The 24,376-nt window shown below is 39.2% G+C and overlaps 1 protein-coding gene and 1 long non-coding RNA gene across 21 annotated transcripts in view; one reads left to right on the forward strand and one right to left on the reverse strand.

Annotated features, from left to right (window-relative positions):
- Positions 1-15,505, forward strand: part of CEP170 (centrosomal protein 170) — a 145,309-nt gene extending 129,804 nt beyond the window's left edge. For 11 of the 20 annotated variants that reach the window (XM_070602124.1, XM_070602129.1, XM_070602133.1 and 8 more), the window contains 4 exons: positions 3,392-3,480; positions 10,713-10,806; positions 11,565-11,616; positions 13,175-15,505. In XM_070602124.1, the coding sequence (XP_070458225.1) occupies positions 3,392-3,480; positions 10,713-10,806; positions 11,565-11,616; positions 13,175-13,464 (525 nt within the window). In that variant the 3' untranslated portion in view covers positions 13,465-15,505. The remainder of the gene's footprint in view (positions 1-3,391; positions 3,481-10,712; positions 10,807-11,564; positions 11,617-13,174) is intronic. The other 9 variants (XM_070602146.1, XM_070602130.1, XM_070602132.1 and 6 more) reach the window with 1 other exon arrangement.
- Positions 15,506-16,593: 1,088 nt separating this feature from the next.
- Positions 16,594-19,303, reverse strand: LOC139080623 (uncharacterized). Its single transcript, XR_011535268.1, has 3 exons — positions 19,080-19,303; positions 18,846-18,896; positions 16,594-16,698 (listed from the first exon to the last, which is right to left on the reverse strand). It is a non-coding gene; the product is annotated as an uncharacterized lncRNA (long non-coding RNA).
- Between the last annotated feature and the right edge of the window lie 5,073 nt (positions 19,304-24,376).

Below are 24,376 nucleotides of genomic sequence, written 5' to 3' on the forward strand. Positions count from 1 at the left end.
GACTTTAAAATAAAAGATTGATAAGTTTGAGTATATTAAAGGACTTTTGCAAAACATACAGCCAACAAAGTGTTAGTATACAGAACATATAGAGAACTCCTACCAATTAACTTAAAAAGGTAAAAACAGCCCAATAGAAAAATCTGCATAAAACATGAGTAACGTTTTACTGAAAATACCTGAGGCCTACAAAATACGGAGAGACATTGGACTTCATGAGTGTTCAGAGAAATACATTTCAAGGCTACAGTGAGATTATCTTATACCCATTCAATTGGCAACAAATTAAACCGTCTTAAAATAATAAGTGTTGGAGAAGATATGGATACATAGGCTTTCTTATTGCTGCTGGTTGAAGTTAAATTGATGCAGTCACTTTGGAAAACAGTTTGACCTTACAATCTAGTGGTTTTACTGCTAGTATATACCCAAGAGAAACCCTTTCCCACTGACAACAGAAGCCATGCAAAAGAATATTTATGGTAGCACTGTGGACAATAACAAAAAGCTGGAATCAATCTACGTGTTTATACCAGCAGAAAAGTGAATGTATAAACTGGTATGTTCACAAATTGAGCAATTATAGAGCAATCAAAACAAATGAACCTCAGAAATATACAACAGTATGGATGAGTTTTAGGAATATAACATTAAATGAAAAAATAATTCTCAAAAGATTATATATAATGTGGTTCTCTCATCAGTTTTAAATGATGAAAATATATGCTTAGGACAGAAATAGATGTAACAAATTATAAGAAGATTAGAGCAAGGGAACGGTGAGTGGGGTTCAGGATGTTGTTTATCTTGGGTGGAAGGAGCCAAGGAGATGGGATAGAGGAATTTGTATGACTAGAAGTAGATTATATCAATTACCTGTTTCTTCATAACACACCACAAAAATCTCAGTGGCATGGAGCAAGAAACATTTATTTGTCACACACCTGTGGGTGAACTGGTGCTGCTCAGCTGGACAATTAAAAGTTGTAGGTTGGGTCCAGATTTGCCCCATGTGTCTGTCATATTGCTTGGACCATCTGGTTAGCTAGTTAGGGCTTGTTCTTGTCGTGGCTATATCGGAAACAAATGAGCAAGCCCCACCATGTGAGCACATTTCAAGTCTTTGCTGTGTCATGTCTGCTAATATCCCATTGGTGAAAGCAAGTCACATGACTGAGTCTAAAGGTATGGGGTAGAGAAGTGTGCTTAATGGAGACCATGGAGGGAGTAAATATTTTTGAACAACGTCTTTTCTGTCACAGTGGTTATTGTTAAGTGCTAGCTTTTGTTTTGGATGGTAGATTCGAAGTGTTTCATACATTATTAAAGAGAAAGAAAGAAAAAGTGGCCCAAGTTGGACCAATGATGTGTGTCAGGAATCACGAATTATGATTAATTCTGTGTACTTGATGACCAGTGTGGATATAAACTATTAAATTGTCATTTAAAAAAATAAATGTGGCAGTGAGAAATCAGGGAAAGAGAGGTTTATTGGAAAGGTTTGTGAAAAGTAGATGAAATGAGTTTGGGGGAAAAAATTAAGGATATAACAGACTTTATTCACCAAGAAAATGGTTATTTCAGATAGCACCATGGAGAGAGCTAATTGAGGGAGGACTTGCAGAGGTGATCCAGGTCCAGGCCTCGGTTGTGGGGAGAAGGAAAATATGGAAAGGAACAGTTGACAAGAAGGGTTTGATCACAAGTTGGCATTTGTGGGTCTCTGGATTTAAGGAACAGGAGTTAAAAGTTAGTGTATAAGAATATGTATGTTTGCAGTTACTGAGTAGAAAAAAACTGCAAGCTGGAAAAGCATGCAGTCAGCTCCCTAGCTGCAACTGCAGTATGCTACATACTTCTGCAGCACGCTTTCTCTGTCCTGGCCTGAGAGTTCATTTGGTGTTCTTGGTATCAGTAAAAGGTCCCATTCACTATTCATCTATACTCATTCTGTCCTGAGGGCTAGGAAGATAAATTCCTCTAAATATAATAAAACTGTGTAGAAGCTTATATTTTTAAAGAGAATGGAAACACCTAGTTATCCCAAGGTTGATATCAGAAAACTTTTTAATACATTGTGACACTGAACTACACTTGATGGGGTAGAAAAATGGTATCCTTTTCTATGTTATAATCTTTCCTTAGACTGTCCTGCCCTTTCTCACTCCTTCCTGATTAATATATGTCTTCTGCTCTTATTTGGCTTGTTTCGCCAAAGCTCACAGAATACCGTTATACCTATTTAGCCTTTCTTTGTCTTTATGTTGCTTTTTACATCTCAAGTAACCTTTTCTCAATACTCCACTGAATTCAAATCCTTGTCATTCTCAAGTTCTCTTTTCCATGATGCTTTCCTTGTTTATGTCACCCCTCACTGAACTCTCTTTTGTTAGAATTTGTGCAACATGAATCACAAAATTTAGTACTTACGTTGTTTTTAATAAAATATTTAATAGTATTTCCTATATATTGCTATTATGTCCCGTCCCCCACTAGTCTGTAAAGCTTCTTAACATCGAAGGCCATATTTTGTTTTCAGCATTTTCTTACAGAGTCCAGATACACTTCTGACAATATAATGAGCTGACTTGGAAACCCACATTTAGCCCCAAGTTCAGTCCTTTTTCTGGCGTTCTACACCAGCTATGTCGTTCATGATTTAGCCCTTGGCAAACCAGCTCACAGGTCAAATCCAGCCTGCCACCTGTTTTGTAAATAAAGTTTTATTACAACACAGCCATGCCCACTTGTTTGTGTATTATCGGTGGCTGCTTTTGCTTCAGTGAGAGAGTTGAGTAGTTGTGACAGAGACCGTATGGCCTGAAATCTTCCTTCTCTGGCCCTTTACAGAAGTTCGCCCGCCCCTGATTTTGCCCATGGATTTCAACTGGGGTGGTGCCAACTCCCATCATAAAAACTTACTTTGGGTAAATTTTTAAAAATTGTCTCTCCCGCTAGATTCTGCCCTGGAAAACAAGAATTGTAAACTTCTTGATCTCTATTCATATTATTTGGTGAAAGAATAGATGATAAATTTAGTATTCTAAATTATTTATATTTTTTCTTTTATGATAATTTGACTTGGAAGCATGAGAGACAGGAACGTGATAGTGATCGAAGATAGGACAATGTGGATTGTTTTTTGTAAGTGATATGACCAAAATAATACGGAAACTTGACAAGCTATTTAACAGGAACTCCTTTGTTGATGTTTATTTCTTTCTCAATTTAGTCACACATTACTCTAATTACATTTCTTCATTGATCTTTCATTAAAATTAGCATAAATACTAACCGCCCCTAAATATAGTGAGCTGTGACTAGTGTTCTTGGTGGTTATACAGTCCGCTGGTAATGTTTTAATGTCTCCTCTTGTCTTTGGATATTCCAGGTCATGGGAGATAACCTGCTGCTGTCATCCGTCTTTCAGTTCTCTAAGAAGATAAGACAGTCTATAGATAAGACAGCTGGGAAGATCAGGTACTGTTTTGTTCCTCAGACCTCCTTGCTTGTGTTGATAGTCACCTGTTCCGCGTCTTGCAAGCCTGCTTCCACAGCCATTCGGAAGTGGTGCTGCTGAGTCTTACAGCTGCCACTGCTAGATGCCTTCCTTTGTGGGTGTAAGTCATAGCCATATACTAGACAGCATGAAGGGGACAAGAAGAGAAACAAATGTCCCAGATAGTCAGCCCTTGATAATTGAGAGCTAACAGCTGTAATAACTTAGATTAATTTTATTAAAAACCAGAAACAGTTTACTCTTCCATAATATAATAGTAAATATTTTAAGTTAACAGACTTTTGAGGTCCTAACCTCAAACTTTAATCTAGTTTCATCTTCCTCATCAGTAAAAGGTACAGTATCTGTGCTCTCGTAAGACTCAGGAAATATATGTAAAAAGGCTTTAGATAGTCAAAAACTAGGTTTTGTAATTCCTTTCCTATTTCTTTATGTTGAATTATATAATTTTTCAGTGTCTGACCCCTTCTCTAGCCTACATCTTGTGTATAGGGACTATGTCATAGGGAACTTGATATTCCACGGTTCCCCGCCCATAAATTATGTCCAGTGTCATCTCTCATCATCCTCTAGCCTCTCACATGACCACTTGTCGACTATCTGACACCTCTCCCCATCCTTCAGGACTTAAATTGCATGGCAATTTCTCTAAGAACCCTTCTCTGAATCTCCTCAGCTCTTGCTATAGGTGCCCACATTATCACATCCTGTATTTCCCTTCTTACGCTTATCACACTCAATTCTAATTACCTGCTTACTTGCCTGCCTTCTGCACTCAATTGTGAGTCAAACTGTTGTGTCAAAACAGTGCTGGCCAAATAATATGCAGTCAGTGGTCGTTCAGTCAGCGATTGAATTTGGAGGCTTCATTCCCATGTAAGAGTCTTTTAATCCGTGTTTATTTCGTTTGTTTATTCCTTTGGTTAATAATCCTTCCATAATGCCCTAGTTCTAGAATGTGCTTCCAGTGAAATTAAATTCAAAATGATAACAATTGTACGTCCTCTTCAACTACACTGAGCATCGAGTGCTTGAGCCACACTTGAGGTGTGACTCCTGATGTTAGCAAAGAGGCATGTGATTGGGCCTCCAGGTTTGTTCATTCATGTGTAATGAGAGTACATTTTTTCTCCTACAAATTTCAGTTGGGCTTTTTTACCCCAAGGAGGGGTAGACTGCACTTGTCACTGGCTATTTGCAGTGTTAGCAGATCGCAGGAGGGCAGGTTGAAGGAGAGCTCTCTTACTGCGAAGGGAGGCGGGGCCTGCAGACTCAGCAGCAATGTGCTGGTTAAGTGTCGCACATACAGTGCCCCTGAGACGGCATTCGAGTGCTCCTGGCGCAGTCACTGAGGATGAGTGAAAGGAGGACAGGGGACTCCTTTCTAAGCCCAGTCAGAAAGTATAAAATGTGCTCTTTATAAAAAGCATGAAATTAATGTGATTTCTCTAAAATCAGTTACAAACCTTAAAGTGTCTACATTTTTTAGTTTAGTAAGGATCAAATGAAATTGTATTGTTGTATTTTTTATTTCTTCTCTATAACTAGTGATTTTAATACTAAGAAAAAGAAAAAAGGGTGATTGGGCTTAGATGGAATAGAAGTTGTGAATAGTAAAATACAGGTAATATTAAAGCAAAATAATGAAATTAAGACAAATCACATGCAGGTAGCAGAAAGAGCTAACTTTATACAAGTTGACTTGGCTCAAATAAGTGTAAATTCCGTGAGAGCAGGGGTCTGTCTAGTTATAAAGTGCATAGAATGTAACATAATTTATTACTTAAATTGTATTATTATTCTATAGGAAACTCATAGGAATGTGTGAGAATTGAGAGGGCAAATTATCTTGAAAAAACAGTGGATGGCAACATAATTGTAGTCATTAAAATAACTTTTAAAGCTAGTTATATGTACGAGGTGCTGCTTAAGAAAATCCAGTCAATCAGTGCTTTTACCTGTGAAGGAGTCTGCCTCATATTGCAGCCAGATTTGGAGGGGCTGTCAGTGTACTCCACTGATATGCCTTTGAAAAAGTAAAGATAGCATTAAGTGGAAAGACCAAGGTGTAGAAGACTATATGTATATTTCTCCCCTCTGGGTTCATTTCTCAAAGGTTTATACCAATGAGCTCATAATATATATATATATGCACATAAACATTCACACACGTAAGATATTATATATATAATATGCATTTTTTTCTGAAATGTTTGTGTTTTTTAACCATATTCTGTATTACTTATGTTAAAAAAATAAATTTAAAAAGTGAAAAATAGGACAAGCCTTGCAGATTACATTATTCTTTTTAACATAAGGAGAATTTAAATTAATATTCTTCTGGAAGACAGTAAAGTGAAGAAAGTCTGGTAAATTTTTAAGGTATCAAGATATGGACTCAAGGTATTAAAGAAGTCTCAAGGTGACTTTATTTAAAAATACTTCTGAAACTCATGATGCTATAACTTAATTTATTTCTAATTCCTCTAATTAAAAATTTTAAATATAATTAAACCATGTCTGAGTATGGTTTATGAATTGTAATATTCCACACAAATATAATTGTACATTGCTTATATGTTGAAATAATGCGTTTCATCAGTGTTTGATGAGTATCAGTAAGCATGGTAAAAACACATTGAACATTTTTATTGACTTGTCAAGGCTAACTATCTAGTTTAAGAGAAGTTGTTTAGATAATATTTTTCAAAACCTATTTCAGAAGTGTCTTTTTAAAATATTGTGTTAAGGTATTCTTAAAAAACAACCATTTTAAATATGTTTTAAGCTATTACAAAAGCAAGTTGCCTTATCTTCCAATAAATTTAGAAGGATGACCTATATCGCTACATTTTACAAGGCGTTAGTCAAAAACCAGGTGCAGTGAAAAGACCAGGGGATGATGCGAGATGACGCTAGAGAGCTAAGGAAGGATCAATTTAGGCAGAATTTGTTAAGGAGTTTGGATTTTATCATAACAGGCTAATACATCAAATATGTGTCCTCTTGATACACCAGGGTTATCCATAAAAATACCGTGTAAATCTTATCCTGTAGCCATGTGACCTGCCAGCTGGAAACCCTGGCGGTCTCCTTACCTGTAACTGGGAATCCGTGTTACTTCATCCCGCCTACCGCAGCGCAAGTCCTCCTTCCCCAGTGACCGGATCCTCATCCACTCAGCCGTGCGTTCACTCATTTCAGGTTCTGAAAGAGTACCTGCTACCATCCTCTCTTCCTGTTGACTGTCCCTTACCACAGAGTATCTTTCTCAGTCTGCTCTGAATTGTATTCCTAGTTTTCTCCAAAGAAAAATATTTCTTGTAGCTTTAACATTGAATTAAACTTGAGACCAAAGAACACATCGACTTATTGGTTGATTGATTAATTGATTTTGTTGCCTCAGAAATTTGACAGAATTTAGAAAGTTTAAAAAAAAGGTAAAAATGCCTCAATAAAGTTCGTTTGATGTTATTTTGTTGCCTTCAGTTTGAGTGTTGAGTTTTCCTCAGTGTAAGGCACTATGGCAGGCTCTGTGAAAGATAAGAAGGAAGATAAAACATCGTCCCAACAGTTTGCAGTCTGGTTGCCAAGGTGAAGCATATGTACAGTTAACTGTTGTTCAAGATATCATGTAAGAGATTATTGCCCAGTTAGAGGTAAAAGCAGAGGAAGGGTCATTTTCACCCAGGACTGTCAGGAATGCTTTGTGGAGGAGGTAAGATTCAAAGTTAGGTCTAATTTTTGATAAGCAAATCTAAGGGATAGAGGCCTGAGCCTTTTGCATGGAAAGTGCCAGGATAGTTTGGGAAACGACTGGTCTTTAAGCTTTCTGCCTAGAGTTCTAAACTCAAATGCCTACCAGGGCCTGTCTAAAGGTATACCTGTATAAATTGCTCTAATACTTTCTACAGACTCAGTTACACAAATTTATACAGGAAGTGTTTTGCAGCATTCTCATTGTATAGTCATGCACTGCATAATGAAGTTTTGGTCGACAACAGAGCATGTGTACAACGGTGGTCCCATAAAATTGGTACTATCTAGCCTAGTTGGGTAGTAGGTTATACCATCTAGGTTTGTGTAAGTGTCATAGGGAAGGAAAAAAATTTCCCTCTACTCTTTTAGGTTCTTCTGCTGATCTAAGAATTAAATTGACATGAGACAGATTAACAGGAGAAAAACAAACAAAAGTTTAATACCATGTATACATGGGAGAAACCCAGGAAAATTGAGTAACTCGCCAAAGTGGTTGAAGCCCTCCTGAAATCCCATCCTCAGCCAAAGACAAAAGAAAATGTTGGGGTGCAGAGTGTCAGGACTTCAGAGGAAGGAAGGCAGTTCACAGGCAGGTGAAAAGGAGCAAACATTTGGAAAACACGTTTGTGTTTGGCCACAAGAAACAGAACAACACCGGGGAAGCCCAGCAAACAGGTTTCTCTAGGCTCCTCCCTGTCCACCACCTAGTTCATGTCATGCTAAGGTTATGCTTGCTTCCTGAGAAAGGTTTTTTTATCTGAATTCTTTTAGGCAGTTTAAGGGGGAGGTAACAGGAAAAACTTTCTGAGTCTTTTGTTTCTTAAAAATAATCAGCCTAAGGCCCGGCCCCAAGGCATAGTGGTTAATTTCGCGCGCTCTGCTTCCGTGGCCCAGGGTTCACGGCTTTGGATCCCCAGTGCAGACCTACATACCACTCATCAAGCCACACTGTGGTGGTGTCCCACATATTAATATAGAGGAAGATTGGCACAAATATTAGCTCAGTGACAATCTTCCTTGGGCAAAAAAGAGGAAGATTGACAACAGATGTTAGCTCAGGGCCAATCTTCCTCACCAAAAAAATAATAATCATCATAGTAAGCCAAAAATAATCCTCCTGTTAAAGAGACACATTTTGGGGTGGCAAATTTTTTTCCCTTTCAGTACACTCTGACATTCACACAATGATGAAATTGCCTAATGACACATTTCTCAAAATGTATCCCTGTGGTTAAGTGACACATGACTATATTCCATGTGAAAGTGACCCCTCAAGTTGTGTAACATGGCCTGTGTTGGTAGACTGCCAGTTTGCAACCCTTAATTTACATGTATTGAGCAATAGTGCTGGGAATAGATTGTGGAGGACTTAGACTGTGAGCCTAAGACTCTTTTCCTAAAATCAGCTGCTTTCTCAAAAAGGGTTTTTAGCTTAATAGTTAAATTATTGAATGAAATTAGCTTTGGAATTCAGTGTGTTTCTATGCTGACATTTAATCTAACTACTGTTTTGAATCTGTAATATAACATGAAGATCATTTGAAAGCTGTGATTTTTTTCTTGAAAGATCCATAATAACCTTTGCACAAAAACAGTTAAGTTCTAACCAATTGTGGCTGGATCTAAAGTAATTTCTTGGTACAGTTTTCTGCTTTCTTAGTATTTAAATATTGTATTAGAGTTCACTTTGTAAAGCCAACATGCTAAGTTTGGCTGCTTAAATCTGTACACAATATTTACGAATTGTCTTTAAGTTTTTATCCCTTCAGTGACTTAACTTTGGAGACATTTTGTGTGTCATCCAGAACCTCAGGTGACCATTCTAAGCCATTTTCATAAAAGGTGAAATACGTATGGTTTAACAATTTGAGAAGTACAAGTGTTATACCCAGTAACCATCTTCTAACAAAATTCACTAAATTTTTGCTACCATGTGGCCAAGTGCAGACTTCCTTAGGAATCCATTGTAGTTCTGAGTTGGTCCATGAAATAGTCATTTGTTTTCCTACTTCCACCAATCCAAGTGCTATAAGGACTCTCTTACAAAGCACAATATAATTTACTTATGCCTGACTATCATAGTTATTAGGATAACAGCTCTTAGATGGCTGTTAAAGTCTCTTGGATTTAGAAAATTTAACCGTAGATCAGAAGATATTCTTAGAACCCTTACTGCCTTTTTAAGCATGGTTATGTGTAATTGTAGATGTTCCAGACTTGATTTGATGTTGATGAATTTCATGTTTTTCAGTGAGTTGAACCTGACATAGTGATCTTTGAAGAAATACAAATAAGAATGTAATTTAGTTTACTACTTAAATACTGATCAGCTTCCAATAATAATAATTTAGCTACTTGTACAGTGTTGACGTTTATATATGGCACATAAACTAGATTTCTAGGCTCAGTGAAGAAACCAAAAAGGTGCCTGGTATTTACATCTCTGTAAAACTGCTGAGTCATGTCTCGTGGATTCCAAACCACTGGGGAGAGAAGGATACCACATTTGAAAGACAAGTCAAAATTTTGTTGTATTTTATTTTGTAAGTTAAGATATTTGAATTTAATTTCTGACATAAGGATAATTATCTTTATTGGCAATTGTTTTTATCAAAAGCATAGTGTCTTAACTCGTAATAGGATATTATATACAAATATACTAACATGAATTAAGATTTTTAAAGAAAAGCACAGTAAGTACTCCAATTTTCAACCTTTAAAATAATGTTCACACTTTGTTTAATCAGTAAGATGCCTTTCCTATACAGTCGTGTGCCACATAACGACATTTCAGTCAATCACAGACTGCATATATGACGGTGGCCTCATAAGATTAGTACATGTAGCCTAGGTGCAATAGGCTGCACCATCTGGGTTTGTGTGAGTACACTCTGTGATGTTTGCACAATGACAAAATCACCTAATGTTGCATTTCTCAGAATGTATCCCTGTCATAAAGCAACACATGACTGAACAGACACAGTTGTTCATACATAATTCAGCTTATTTTCATCTTAATTTTATTTTATGTTTGTTCTGTTTGCTGTTCTAGCTGAACAAAGTTCTGTTTTCATTGTAAGTGATGGTTATGTGGTAATTTACAAATATTAGATAATATTTTGGGATTATGTTACTATATTGTTTTATATTTGGTTTTCAATAAAGAATGAGATAAATACTAAAGGGTCTATGTGTATATTCGTAACCAGTCAGTTATTTTTAACACAGATCTCTCACATGAACGAGTCTATCGGTAATATTGGCTCACTGTTTAATTCGCAGCTCATGTAGCGTTTAGTGGTTTCTTTATCCTTGTGTAGCTTTGAAAAGATGTATTGTTTTTGATTATCATTAAAAATGAATTAAATTTTTATATATGAAAATATGAAATATAAATATGAAAAGTAAAATGCTTGTGTTTTTTGATTTTTAGAATATTATTTAAAGACAAAGATCGAAATTGGGATGAAATAGAAAGCAAGTTAAGAGCTGAAAGTGAGGTCCCTATTGTGAAGACCTCAAGCATGGTATGGTGATTTTTCTTGTACATTAAAACATTTGAATGGCAGGGTTTCATTTTAGGGAATGATATACCTATTTTTGAACTGTTGATTAATGTTTATAAAAGAAGATATAAATGCACAAATCTGGGAAGTTTTATGCCTTCACCCGTCTCTCACAGGGATTTAAAATGTTGATTGCTTCAGACTCACCCAGAGTATAAAGGAGGAACCTTTTGTGTTCTCACTGTTATGCATTCTTGTTCCTATAATAATTATACATTATAAACAGGCAATTTTGAAATAAGAGCCAAACTCAAATATAAGCTCACGAGTCATTTCCATTTAATTAATTTGTACAGATTTTCATTGTTCAGGGAGTCATCCTAAAGCTGAGAGTTGCAATTGATACATTTTTCCAGAGGAAATCCTTAATCACTCTTACAAAGTTATTTCAAGGTTAATCAATACAAATTTTTCAAAATCTCTGCTTATACAACATATTATCTTCAACTTCTCGTCTTCCATCATTATCTCATTGAAAAAAGTAGTTCTATTTCAACATTTAAAATTTGAAATTTAATTTAAAAGTTTGAAATTTAAAAGTTTAAAATTTGAATCTTGTTCTCTAGATATCAGAATTATTTTATATCCTATTGCTACAGATGTAGTGCCATGTGGATAATGTTAAGTCTTCCAAATAAGATGAGTATGAAATTCATTGCTTATCAAATAAAAACGTTTTAGTTAAAGTAAGCTAATTTTTGTCATTGCTTTCTCTACAGGAGATTTCTTCTATCTTACAGGAGCTGAAAAGAGTTGAAAAGCAACTACAAGGTAAATTTACTACTGAATTAAGTATAAAAAGCTAACAGTTTAGGGCAAGTGCATTCTAAGTGGTATTTTTTAAATATTGTTAGAACACTATTTGATTAAATGTAATGACATAGGGAGAAAAATATAGAGTTCTACATATCCAAATTACTCATAAAAAGGAAGTTTAAAACCTAACATACCTAAGTAAAAATATAATAAAGTGAAATGTTAGGCATTATAGGCTAGATGTTATAAACTAATTCACAGTATTATGTATATTATCTTTTATATATGTAAATACTAATATATGAAAAATGTGTAAAATAATGTCTTAAAATGTATGCATGCAGCTGAAAATGCTCATTGGGAATTAGCGTTATTTCATTTGACAGTTCTTAAGTTATATCTGTAGTCTAGTAACTTGTAGTCTAATATAAATAATAGCTGTTTGGATGGACCACAATAAATGAGTGGGTAGTGGCCATAGGGACCAGAGGAGGAGAGAAAGAAGTAAAGAAAGAGACTATTTGGCTCCTAAACTTTGACAGGGACATTGTTTTGGAGTATGTCAGATCTTAATCATGCACTAATGCATACTATGTATGTCCTGACTTAGAAGTCCCCAGTGGTATTGACAAGCTGATTCCAGAGTCAACAGCTAATTCTACTCAGTCTTTATTGATTGAATTATTATAGGCATAGTATGTTGGTCCTAGCGAAGTGATTCTTAACCTTTTTTTACCCTCAGCACACCTAGGCGTTATGACGTACCCCCATGAGTAAAAATGGCTTGCTAACATGATGATTGTTAGCGGTAGATTGGGGATATACTTTTAAAAGGATGTCTTAAGTGATTCTTATATCTATGGTGCTTCCTTCTCCCAGCTCCTTAGTGCCTAAGATTTTCCCTCATCCACTCAAGGATTGAAAGCTGCTCTTTAACCGGCCCCTCCTATGGAGGTAGCAAGGTTGGTTGGCCTGCCCGGCTGCCATGGGATGTTAGTATCCAGGCTATGAGGGGATCCTCATGGCTCAGTGGCACATGCACCCTTGCACGCTGCTGATGTTCCAGCACTCTCACCAGGATGAAGGACAGCAAGCTGTGGTAGCGTTCAAAGTATGCTGGTATTCTTCTGGCCTCCCCAACCATCAGGTTACTCTGAAACCCATCTTAGCAACTAATCCCCAATTATCTGAGTGATAAATATGGCTAGGAGTGTTTATTAAAATCATAACCATTATTTTCACTATCCTCTCACAATGATGAAAGCAAATTTTAAAAAAATCTTTCCTGAATTCCACAATTCTAATCCCAGTCTTCCAACAGACTGAGATGCCCGTCAGTGAGCCTACTCAAGGAGCCGGAGAAAGCGCTCAGGTCTGCACAGTCTGCAGCGTACATCAGCCCCAGAGTTATTGAAAGTGGGGTTTTAAATACAGTGTAGAAAGGATTAAATAAATTTAAGCTCACATAAGCATCAGCGGTCAAAATGTCATACAAATCATAAGCAATGTTCATATTCAAACTGAACTACACCTATAGTTATATCTTTTCTCCCCATTCCTTTTTTCCCTTTAGCGATCAATGCTATGATTGACCCGGACGGGACGTTGGAGGCTCTGAACAACATGGGATTTCCCAGTGTTATCTTGCCATCTCCACCAAAACAGAAGTCCAGTCCTGTGAATAACCACAGCAGCCCGGGTCAGACACCGACACTTTGCCAGCCAGAAGCTAGGGTTCTTCATGCTGCCGCTCTCTCGGTCTCAGCTGAATTTGAGAATGCCGAGTCTGAGGCTGATTTCAGTATACATTTCAATAGGTTCAACCCTGATGGGGAAGAGGAAGATGTTACAGTACATGAATGACTTTCTGTTGATTGTTAAAAAGTAGCTATCTGTGGAATGACTAGGAATATTGGAAGCAGCATAGTGTTATATAAAACAAGACAGCTTGGTCGACTACAATCTTGTTATCTCTGTCTTCTTAATTTTATTTATTTATTTTTTACCGATAATGTGGTGTCATGTTAATCCTTTCAAACCATTTAGATAACCACTTGATGCACATATAGGAAAAAGCAGATTGTGGCAGTTTCACCTTTTGTGGTGTTATGATTTTCAAATTGAAGTATATAATTGCATCCTTTCCCTTCATAGATCTTCTTTTTTTTCTTTAAGCCATGCTGTGACCTACAAGCAAACTAAATACCCAACATTTCTGACCCCCATGTCTCCTGTGCCAAGCTGCTCCCTGAAATGGACTTCCTCTTCATCTGTACAGATTTGTTAAACACTTACATTTGCTTCTTATTAATAGGGTTTATATTAGTATTCATGACCATTGGATACAATGACCTATTACCCTCCACAGTCGAACTGACCTTTGACACAGTCGTTCTTATGTTCTAAAATTTTCCAACATATATGTGATTTCTATAACTTTGTTGCTACATAAATTGTCTTGGGGTTTACGGAGAGAACTATTATGTTTGCACTAAGATTTGCTGGGAGTGGTAGGTGGACGTACTATATATCAGTAAGGACTAACCGTCTTTTTTTGTACATAGATTGATAATACTGTATTTGTTTTAAGCCCACAGTGTTTTACTCCACTTTCGAAAAGATCAATTTGGCACTTTTTTCCAGTTTTTTTTTTAATGGAAGTAAGATTTTGCCTCTCACTTTAGCGCAAATGATAACTAGAAAGGTTAAACTAGACAGATAGTTTAGGTGGAGTATATTTTTAAAACTAAGAACATGTATATTGGTCCTGTGTTACCAAGTTTATATGTGACAATTGAAAAAAAATTTCCCTTAAAATGATCATGAAGTTAAAATTTTCTTCATTAGGAGACTTGGAAAACCAGTAGTCATAAGATTAGTTGATAGTTTCACTCCCAAGCCATGAATTGCTTCTGTGTGTTTCCCTGTAGGACCCAGTAGTAAATCCTGTCTCAATCTTAGACACATATGAGGACCCTGCAAGACAACAGCGACAGAGGCTGTGGCCTGTGCTATTAAACAGGAAGCCTGTGAAAAGTCTCTTCTATACACTTGTTTTTTCTCTTTCCAGTAAGTTCACCTTTGGATAAGTTTAAAAGGAAAGTAATTTATCTTTGTGTTTCCAGAACACTGTAATTTGAGTGAATCTTAATTCAGTTAAATATTATTAGTAGACTTGGATTTTCCCCTTAACCCCATCAGTCTCATAAGGGTTAAAACTGCAACTTTTGCAGCTTTTATGGAATGGTCTTTAATATTTCAGCAATAATCCTGTGCTACATTTGTTTTAAGAAACAAACTAACTCCGTACATTTCAAAACTTTACAGGATTTTTTAAAATCCTGTACCGTTGGGCCAGTTAGGAAGATGCAAAAAAACCTTTTTGTAGAGATGTAAAAACAAACATCTGTTGTATAATGGATCTCATATTTTTCTTTAAATTAAAAAGAAAAAGGGTAACTGAACTATTCTCCTTATAAAGCTAAATTCCCCATTTTGTCTAATAAAGGAAGATGGAAAAAAAGTTTTGAAGAACATGAATGGAAAGATACAGATGCTTTGAAAGAATAAATGACACATTAAAACAGGGTCAGTCCATTTGAAGAAAAAGTCAAATAATCACCATTGTTCCCTCTTTTAGTTAATGTTTGGGTACTGAGCATATCCACGTGGAAGTAGAAGGTAAGGAGCTGTGTAGGAAAATACTAGCATCTACTCTACTTACATTATCGTTTAAGTGTTTACACAGTTTTGTTCAATTATAAACATTTGGCCTTTTACTATGTTATTTTTATTTTGTATGAATACATTATTCTCCTTATTTATTTTTGTTACATTTATTACTTATGTTATTTTGTTATGCATTTACAACTCCATTTTTAAATAAAGTGTTTCTGGAACTTCATACAATGATTGTACATTTTTTTTCTTCTACCATTTGGATTAGTAGAACTTCATCAGTTTACCAGGTGACTATTTTTATACCATTTTCCAAGGCTTAGCAAAAGAAAGAACCCTTCAGTTCCAGTTAATATGTGATAATTGTGAAACTTTATACTATTTTGACTAAAGAAGAAAATGTTTTCCTAGCAAGTTATAGTAAATATAAGTCTCTTAGCTTAAAACTCTAATGTAATGTGCACACAGGGCCTTTATTTTTAGCTGGCCCTGAATCATCAGAAAGCTTTATGACAATGATATATTTAGGGAACAAAAAAATTTGAAATATCTTGGAATCTTAAATTTGAGAACTATCAATTTGGACTCATTTTCTTTCGTTATATCATTTGTACTCAAGAATCTTGAGTATCTCCCTGTTCAGCATTCTGTTTCTCAGCTTGCCCTTTTGAGCCTTCCGGAAGCTGGCTCGCTCTCGTGTGTCTGTGTACTCCTGATAGAGACTCTGCCCCAAGTGCCTGGCAGCCTTGAGCTGCTTCATCACTCTGTGCATGCTGCTGCTTCCCCTTCCTGCTTCCTCATCCCTTCCCTTCTGCAGAGTCCTGCCGACCTCCTCATAAAACTTCCCTCACTTGACTGGCCACACTAAAGGGCTGTGCCACATGCTCTCATTGTTCTCTTTCCTTCCCCCACTACATACGCACATGTTCCTTCCTTCTAAATCACTAAAATCATCTTTATTTCCTGGACAGACCCTGTACTTCCAAACATCCATGCCGTTTTGATGCCTTCATTTGTCTTTGGATTTGCTTGCTATAGATTACCTGACAGGATGCTCACTTTTGAAAGGAAACTATACTGAGAAGGTTGGGATCTGGACCCATTCCTTGTAATTAAAAATGCATTCCTCCTCCTACTGGTCTGTAAAACAGAGAGCATCATTCTTCTTGTCCAAGGCCCTTCCAGTCCAAGTGGTCTATGACTATGAAGTGGTTCTCCTTCCTTTTTACTTCAGAAAGCCTTCTTGGATTCTTTGTCTTATAAAACCTCCCTTTCGTTGTGTTCTCATAACCCCTGTACTCAGTTATAGCCAGATCATACCTGTTCAACAAATACATGCTAAGTGCCTAACGCAGATCTGGGCACTGAGGTTTCTGGCAGTGAACAGATGTAAACCGTTGCCCTCGTAGACCTTATATTCTAGATAAGAGAAACGAAAATTAGTCAAATAAATTGAGAGTGTTGGATGGATGGACCACGTGCCGCCTTGCTTCCCAGGGAGTTATTTGCATAGCTGGCTCCTGATAGTTTCTTAATAGTAAGCACATACTGCTCAATAAGTGATTCAATTGAACACATTTTTATTCCAGTTTCCAAGAACTTTCTGTGGTCTGACTTCCGACCTCCCCTTTCCCCTTAGCTCCCCTCGTTGCTGTCGTTAGGCCCATAGTCTCGATTCACCTGAAAGTCGCTTTCGCTGTATCCCAGTTTAACGCTGGCTTTTAGGTAAGGTGTGAGGAGGCTTCTCGTGCTGCGCTTCTGCTGTCAGATCCCCGAGGGATCCCACTAGGCAGCTGAATTCTAGCCGAAGTTTCATGCAAGTTCTCTAAGAAATTACTCCACGGAGCTTTCTAAATTTGGAGAAATCCATGTTTGCTTTATTTGAATGTTGGAAGGACCAGGACAGTGGAAGTCCCCCTGAGGAAGATGGGAACTCTAGCTTTCAATTCACCTTGTTTAACATCCTCCCGGCCTAAATTAGTTCCTTACTCCCTCCTGGATTCCCGGTATGGTTTGTTGGCCTCAAACCTCCCCTGAGTACTTCTTTGTCTGGATCTTGACCGTAAGGAAAAGCTCTATAGGGGCCCCGCTTAATCTGTCTAGCACATTTCATTGCCTGGAACTGATTTTTGTAGAATATTTAGTTCTTTTAGTACTCTTATACATACTGACATGTTTAACATTTGTTAATTGATTAAGATCTTTTAGAGTTATTACTACTATAACATTACTACTAGTATAAGGTCAACTTGAAACTGAAGGATGAACGTTGTTTTAATTTTGAGGCATGGTATGTTAGATCTTGAAGTGTTAGACATCATGTAGTTCAACCACCTCATCCATATTTGAAGTAATTGAGGCATAAATAAAAACTAACTAGTGCTGAGTGAGGGGTAATTTTTCCAGCCAGTATACTAAATGCTTTATGTGCATTATCTCTAATCCTCAAAACAATGATGAACAAGCAGTTCTTATTCATGTGTTAGAGCTGAAGGAACTGAGGCTTCCTGAGGTTAAGGAATGTATTCCTAGCCCAGTTGGGATTTAGTCAAAATCTAGTTAACTTGGAAACCCAAATTCTTTGTAACCACCCTCCACTGGCTCCCACCCAGCAGATATCTGGTGCAGCCTGGACAAGCCAGTGCCCTGTGCCTACCCTTCAATGCTTTGTCTCGGGACGGTGACCCCAGACCCAAAGAGGGCCTTGAGTCCTTCCTCTGCTTTTGAATACAACTTTTTGAGCTGTAGATCCCACCATTTCTCCTAATAAACTTGTCCAGTGGTAGCAAGCAATGACCAAAGGTTAAGAGTATCTTCCTTATGTGGAACACAAATCTTTTGAAGAGATAGTGAACTGTTTACTAGAAATCTGGGTGTTGAGTTCTGCAGAAAGAGTGTTCTCAAGAACCATGTTGGTTTAAGGGTCTGGCTCTGCTATACCCTTGTATTAAGGAGGTGAGCACCCAGGGCTGCAAATATGAAACAGCTGTCTCTAGTGAGCCCACGTTAGAGCTGTGAGCAGAGAGCTGCCACCCATGCCGTCTGTTACCATGCTGGTCTCGGAGCAAAGCAGACTGGAAAAAGGCAACATCCTGCAGCTTTTTCAGGACAGACTGTGGTGGGTACAGCAAGCTACTGCGTCCACTCAGGAAAGCAGCACTCTCTTAACCTGGTGCTTGTTGATAAAATAATTAGTAAATTTAGGAAGGGCTCCTATGCCAATTTGCAATAATGAATGAGGATTATCCTTGGGTTGAATTTTCCTTGAATGAGAGGAATTTCCACAGATAGGAAATGAAACAATATATTTAAAAAGTTATATATATATGTTATAACATATATTTATATGTGATAATATTTTTATAATACATTTAATATATTTTTATAGTATGTAGTCCCTTTGTGCTTTTTCCGTTGAGGTCTTTGTGCCCCATCTTGGGTCCCCAGCCCTCCCCGCCTCCCACTTGAGTCTCCCGAAACGTCTCCTCAGTGATGAGTAGAAGCCTCACTGCCAGGGCTCTGTCCGCTGTGTCAGACTCTCAGCCAGCATCTGGGGACTGTCTTACCTCGGCCGTGTCTGTTCTTCCATCATCAGTCTGTGTCCATGGTTGTATCCCCTTCGAGAGAGAGAGAACCAATTTACCCTGAATTCCTAATTACCCCAGGACACTTTAAAATGTGAACAGCATAAAAAAGGCACAGAGGAAAATGGTGACACCACCTTGGAAAACTGGAAATACTTTATAGAGTTAAACACACGTGTACCACATGACCCAGCCATTCCACTCCTAGGTACTTACCCAAGAGAAATGAAGTCATGTGTACAAAAAAGCCTTGTACACAGTTGTCACAGAAGCTTTGTAATAGTCAGAAACGGGAAACGTACGAGTGTTCACCAACAGATGAATAGACAGACAAAGAGTGATACATTCCTAAAATGAGATTCTGTTTAGCAAAGAAAGGAACAAACTATTGACATACAGGATAGCATGGACCAATTTAAAAAGCATGCTGAGTTAAGGAAGCTGACGCAAAGGCGCATGTGCCTTATGATTCAATTGATGTGAAATCCTAGGAAACATCTGTGCTTGTGAGGCAGGGGGGAAAGAGGAAGTTGACTCCAAACAGGCACAAGAGAGCTTTATGGGTTTAGTCATAGTTAAGGAGTGGATACATTTGACAAAACTCATCACTTAAAATGGTGCTTTTTATTATGTGTAAATTATTTCTCAATAAAGTTGATCTATGTTAAAAAGGCATGAATATTTCCCTATAACTTTGATGCATATAATTATTTTCTCAAAATGCTTTTGGGGAGCATCTCAGCTCTTTCCTGCCTTCCTGCACTGATTCTTAGCTCTCCCAGGAGTCCTTTGACTAGGAAGTGCTGCTGTCACCTCTAAATCTGTTGCCCCCCACTCTGGGGTCTGTCTGGGACTAAGCAGCCTTCTAAAACTGACTTTAAGGGGAAAGATTGACTTCCTTTAGGCAAAAATAAGCAGTGGTGGTTGTTAAGGAATCATTGAACTGAATTCCTTTTCATTTAGCTCCTGACAAGAGTAATCAAGGGCTCTAATGAACTGCCCAGCTCACGTTCTGTGGTCTGCCACCATGTTACAGAGATCTGCCGCTCCCAGGGAGGTTTCCTCAGCCACACCACCCACAGACACGGGCACCATGCTGGGTATTGGACATGCATTCAGTCATTTATTCTTCAAATATTCATTTGATCATCCGGGAATGAATATATCTCCTGCCCTCAAGGAGATGGAGATTCAAACTCTGCCAGGGGAGGCAGACAAATAATGTCAATACAATTTGTGAGAAACTTTTGAACTAGATGGCTCTCCTATTCCTAGCACTAGGCGTGAAGACTGGCCAAACTGGTAGTGAATAAATGCTTGTTGGTTAGATGGATGGATGAGTGGATGGATGGAGGGGTGGAGGGGTGGATGAGTGGATGGATGGAGGGGTGGATGGGTGGATGGGTGGATGGATGGGTGGGTGGATGGGTAGATGGGTGGGTGAATGGATGGATGGATGGATGGATGGGTGGGTGGATGGATGGATGGGGTGGATGAAAAAAAAGCAAGAAAAATTCAAATCTTAATTGCACTTGAACTAGGATTACACACTTGGTTTAAAAGGGTGGGCTTCAAGAAGCCACACTATTAGAGGTTCTGTCCGAGTCATACGGGCCCTTTCTCTGGGCTCCTCTCTAGAAATGTAAATCTTCTGCAGAATCACTAATTTCTTAAGAATGAAGTAGTCTACAAGGATTCTCCCTCATCTGAAGGAAAAACAACATCCCTAGAGAACACCAAGGGCTGGCAGTGCTAGGTGAAAGGGCAGATAAAGAGCTAGCAGGAGCTGTGGAGGCAAGCTTCACTCATCCACAGCGCACTGAGAATAGCTGAGAGGGCAAGAGGAGGTGAAGGCTGCCTTATTTTCTTTTCACATTTCTAAGAACTTACTCCCAGACCAGAACTCAGGTCACCACATCGGACTGGGAACTCCTCTGTTTTATGTTGTTTTCAAGAGATGGGGTTCATGGAAGTATCCACGATGCCTGCCACAGTGAAAAACTGGCCAGTGACCCAAGTGGGAAATACTTCTAACCAGGTTGTGCTAATCTGTTTGGAAGCAAATATAAATTTCAGAAAACAAACCAGAATCCAAGAACATTGAAGCCCGTGGCTTGGATGGGGAAACTGACATTAGTATCAAGTATCTGCCCTTCCGGAGAGAAACAGAACATTCTAAACCATTAGACCTCAGAGTTTTCCATATTTTACTTCTTAAGAGAAATACCTCATTAAAAGCACAGTGTAAGAGAAAACAGGCCATACAGTGGAATATTATTTGGTCATACAAAGGGATGAAGTACTGATACTTGCAACAAGAGAGATGAACACCAAAAACATTATGCTAAGTGAAAGTAGGCAGTCACAACAGACCACGTATTGTATGATTCCATCTATATGAAATGTCCAGAATAGATAAATATAGAGACAGAAGGTAAACTAGGGGATGCCTATGGCTGGGGCAGGGGGATGGGAAGACAGGGGTTATAGTTAAAGGGTACAGGGTGTCTTTTGAAGTGATGAAATGTTTAAAATCGATTGTGGCCATGGTTGTACAACTGTGTAAATATATTAAAAGTCATTGGATTGTGCACTTTAAATGATTGAATTACATCTATTATCTATATCTATATCAAATAGATATATTAATTACATTTCAATAAAGCTGTTTCCAAAAAAAAGAAGAAAAATTAGAAGTCGTAGTAGAAAGAGGGGGAGGAGGCAGGGGCAAAAGAAGGGGAGGAGCAGAAGGGGGGAAGGGAGGAGGAGGAGGGGAAGGAGGAGGAAGAGGAGAAGAAATGCAATGTCCAGTGAAGATGCACCTGATGACTGCGCCGTGAAAGTGGCCAGTTGTGCATCTATTAGCGTTCCTCCTTGCCTATGGATGTCTGTCCTCTACATTTTCCTTTGCATTAGTTTTAACATCTTCTTGTTCCTTCAATAGTTAATGAGTTAAAATCTTTGACGTGTTCTTTTTAAAAAAGAGAAAAATGGGATCTTGTGAAGATTTGTAGTTTATCAAAATGAACTGTCTGGGAAAACTGGAAGCCGAGACACTTGCGGAGTCAATATTGTGTTCTTACCAAGGAATCCTGACATCCTCAGTCTACAATGAGCAGCTACTAGGTGCTGACACTGTGCTAGGTCATTTAGTATCTCATTTAATCTTCACAACAATCCAGAACTATAGATAAGTCCCATTTTACAGAAGGAGTAGAGTCTTGAGCCGGATAAGAGGCTCCAGATTACAAAGGTAAGTGTGAGTAGTCAGGATCTGAACCCAAGGCCAAGTGACTTCTGCAAACCTCTTTATTTTCAGTCATGAGAAGGTAATATAGTACAGTTGGAGTGAAAAGCCGCTCAGTGGAGTTAGATACCTGCGACTAAAGTCAATGTAGTTTTGGGCTTTGGGCAAGTGGTCTCAACTCTGGCCTCAGTTTCACTAGCTGTGATTGTATGTTGGGGGGTGGGGGTGGGGCGGAGGGGTGTGTTGACTCCCCGATCTCTAAGGAACCTTCCGCTGGATTAGTTTATATTCTCTGACCTTTGAGATTGCGCTCTTTGCTCTCTTCCCCCAGATTCGCGGCAGAAACATATTTTGCTATCTTTACAGTAATTCTGCCTCTCTTCCTGTCCCCTAACTTAACGAATGACTCGCCAGATGCTCACTCTTTCATTCATGCCGCTCTTCCTAAGCTGCTTCTCCCACAAACCTTCCAGTCCTTGCCTCCCTGGGATATTCTGCTCTTTTCTCTTTTCCCGCGGTTGGGGCCCAGCCGCAGCGTCCTGGCGGGGGCGGCGCCGTCTCCAGGGACAGGGCGCGCCGCCGGACCTGGCCAGTTCGCGGTCCCTCCTGTTTCTCTCTTTAGCAAACACAATCGCTCAGAGCCTCTGGGGAGGAATGTGGCAGGAGAGAAAGCAAAACTCGACGGTAATTCTCTCTGATTTGGGCGTTTTCAAGACCAAAGCCCTTAGAGGAATTGATATATGATTTTCAGAGAAAGGAAGCAAGGCAGATTCTCAGGCTTTCACAAAACACCCTAGCTGGATTTAGAGAAAGATTTCTTCCCTGTCAGAGAATGAGGACCCTGGGTCCCCAGAGGGCGCGGAGGAGCCTGCTATGGGCCCGCCCCGGCGCCCGCAGGGAGGGTGCTCGCAGCGCGTCTGGCGACCAGCCTGGGAGGCGCCCTCCGCGGGGAGGGGACGCGGGCCTGGGGCGCGGCACGCGGGACCCGCACGTCTCCTGGGGCGGCGGCAGAGCCCCCAGAGACTGGTCGGGAATTCTCCCGTCTGCAGAGACGGGGAGCTTGAAAAGAAAGTTAGGATAGCTTAAAGAAAATGTGCTATTTCTTGTGTATCCAAGTCTGAGGCTTGTGCACTGCTATCTACATAAATATATCTATATCTCTCTATATCAATAGGTATCCCTATCTGTGTAGGTACATAGAGACATAGATCTGTCTATGCAGCACCCTCTCCTCCCTAAGTATGTGTAGATATGGTTGTGGATATCATTTACCCCTTATAGCAATGTGATGAGGTGGTCCTTGCTATTTTCCAGGCGGGAAACTGCAGTCCGTGCAGAGCTGGTCGTTCACCCTAACCAGACGCTCACGGCTCGTGGAAGCAGAGCAGGGGGCGAGCCCAGGTCGTCTGGCTGAGATGGTCCTGGCGAACTATTCATAGTGGCCCTTCCGCTTCGCAAAGTGTCTCTATTTGGATAACAACTTACCTGTTCACCCAGCGTTGTCGCCGACAGCGCTGTGCACGCTCCTGCCTCCTCATTCTCGGCAGCCGGGAGAGGAGGGCAGAGAGGAGCGCACCCCAGGGTGCCCAGTCTGAGTCCTGGCGGGACGGGGCCCGCGAGGGGCAGGCTGGAGGGATGGCCCTGGGGGCTGCCTCCCTGGGCCGCTGGACTGGGCAGGCCGGCGGGCCGCCGCGGCGGAGGCCGAAGGGGGTCTCCGTGCGGTCTCGTCCCTGGGACCTGCGCGCTCCAGACGGGGGCGGGGGGTGGGGGGCAAGTTTTGTGGGCCTCAAGCTTATACTATTTACCGAGCCATTTTAAATACAAGGATTACAAAATTACAAATACAAAATTTGGCCCCAAAGTGAATATTTATTTAGAATGATACCAGAAATCACAACTAATTACACGTTTCAAAAGCTGAAAAAATGCCACAACATCGCCGAATCCAGAAAAAGAAACCCCCACAATGTTTTTTTCCTTCATGTTTGGGCTGCATTGTCTTTGATGACCTCTACATGTGATGACGATTTTGTAATGTCGCTTTATACAGAGAGAATAGACAGATAACTCAGTCTCTCCTCCAGCATGATTTTGATAGTTGGGTGCACAAAATAAGAGGCGTCGCACCTAGACGGCCTTGCTGTTTATAGTGTTGCCTTAAGTTTGTGCCATATAACCGCAGGAATTCTGATAAACTCTATTTTTTTGGCTATTCCTATCAAAAAAAGAAAACCAATTGATGATACATTTATAATCGTTTATGCTG

The sequence above is a fragment of the Equus przewalskii genome, chromosome 31 (assembly GCF_037783145.1).
Source record: "Equus przewalskii isolate Varuska chromosome 31, EquPr2, whole genome shotgun sequence".
NCBI lineage: Eukaryota > Metazoa > Chordata > Mammalia > Perissodactyla > Equidae > Equus > Equus przewalskii.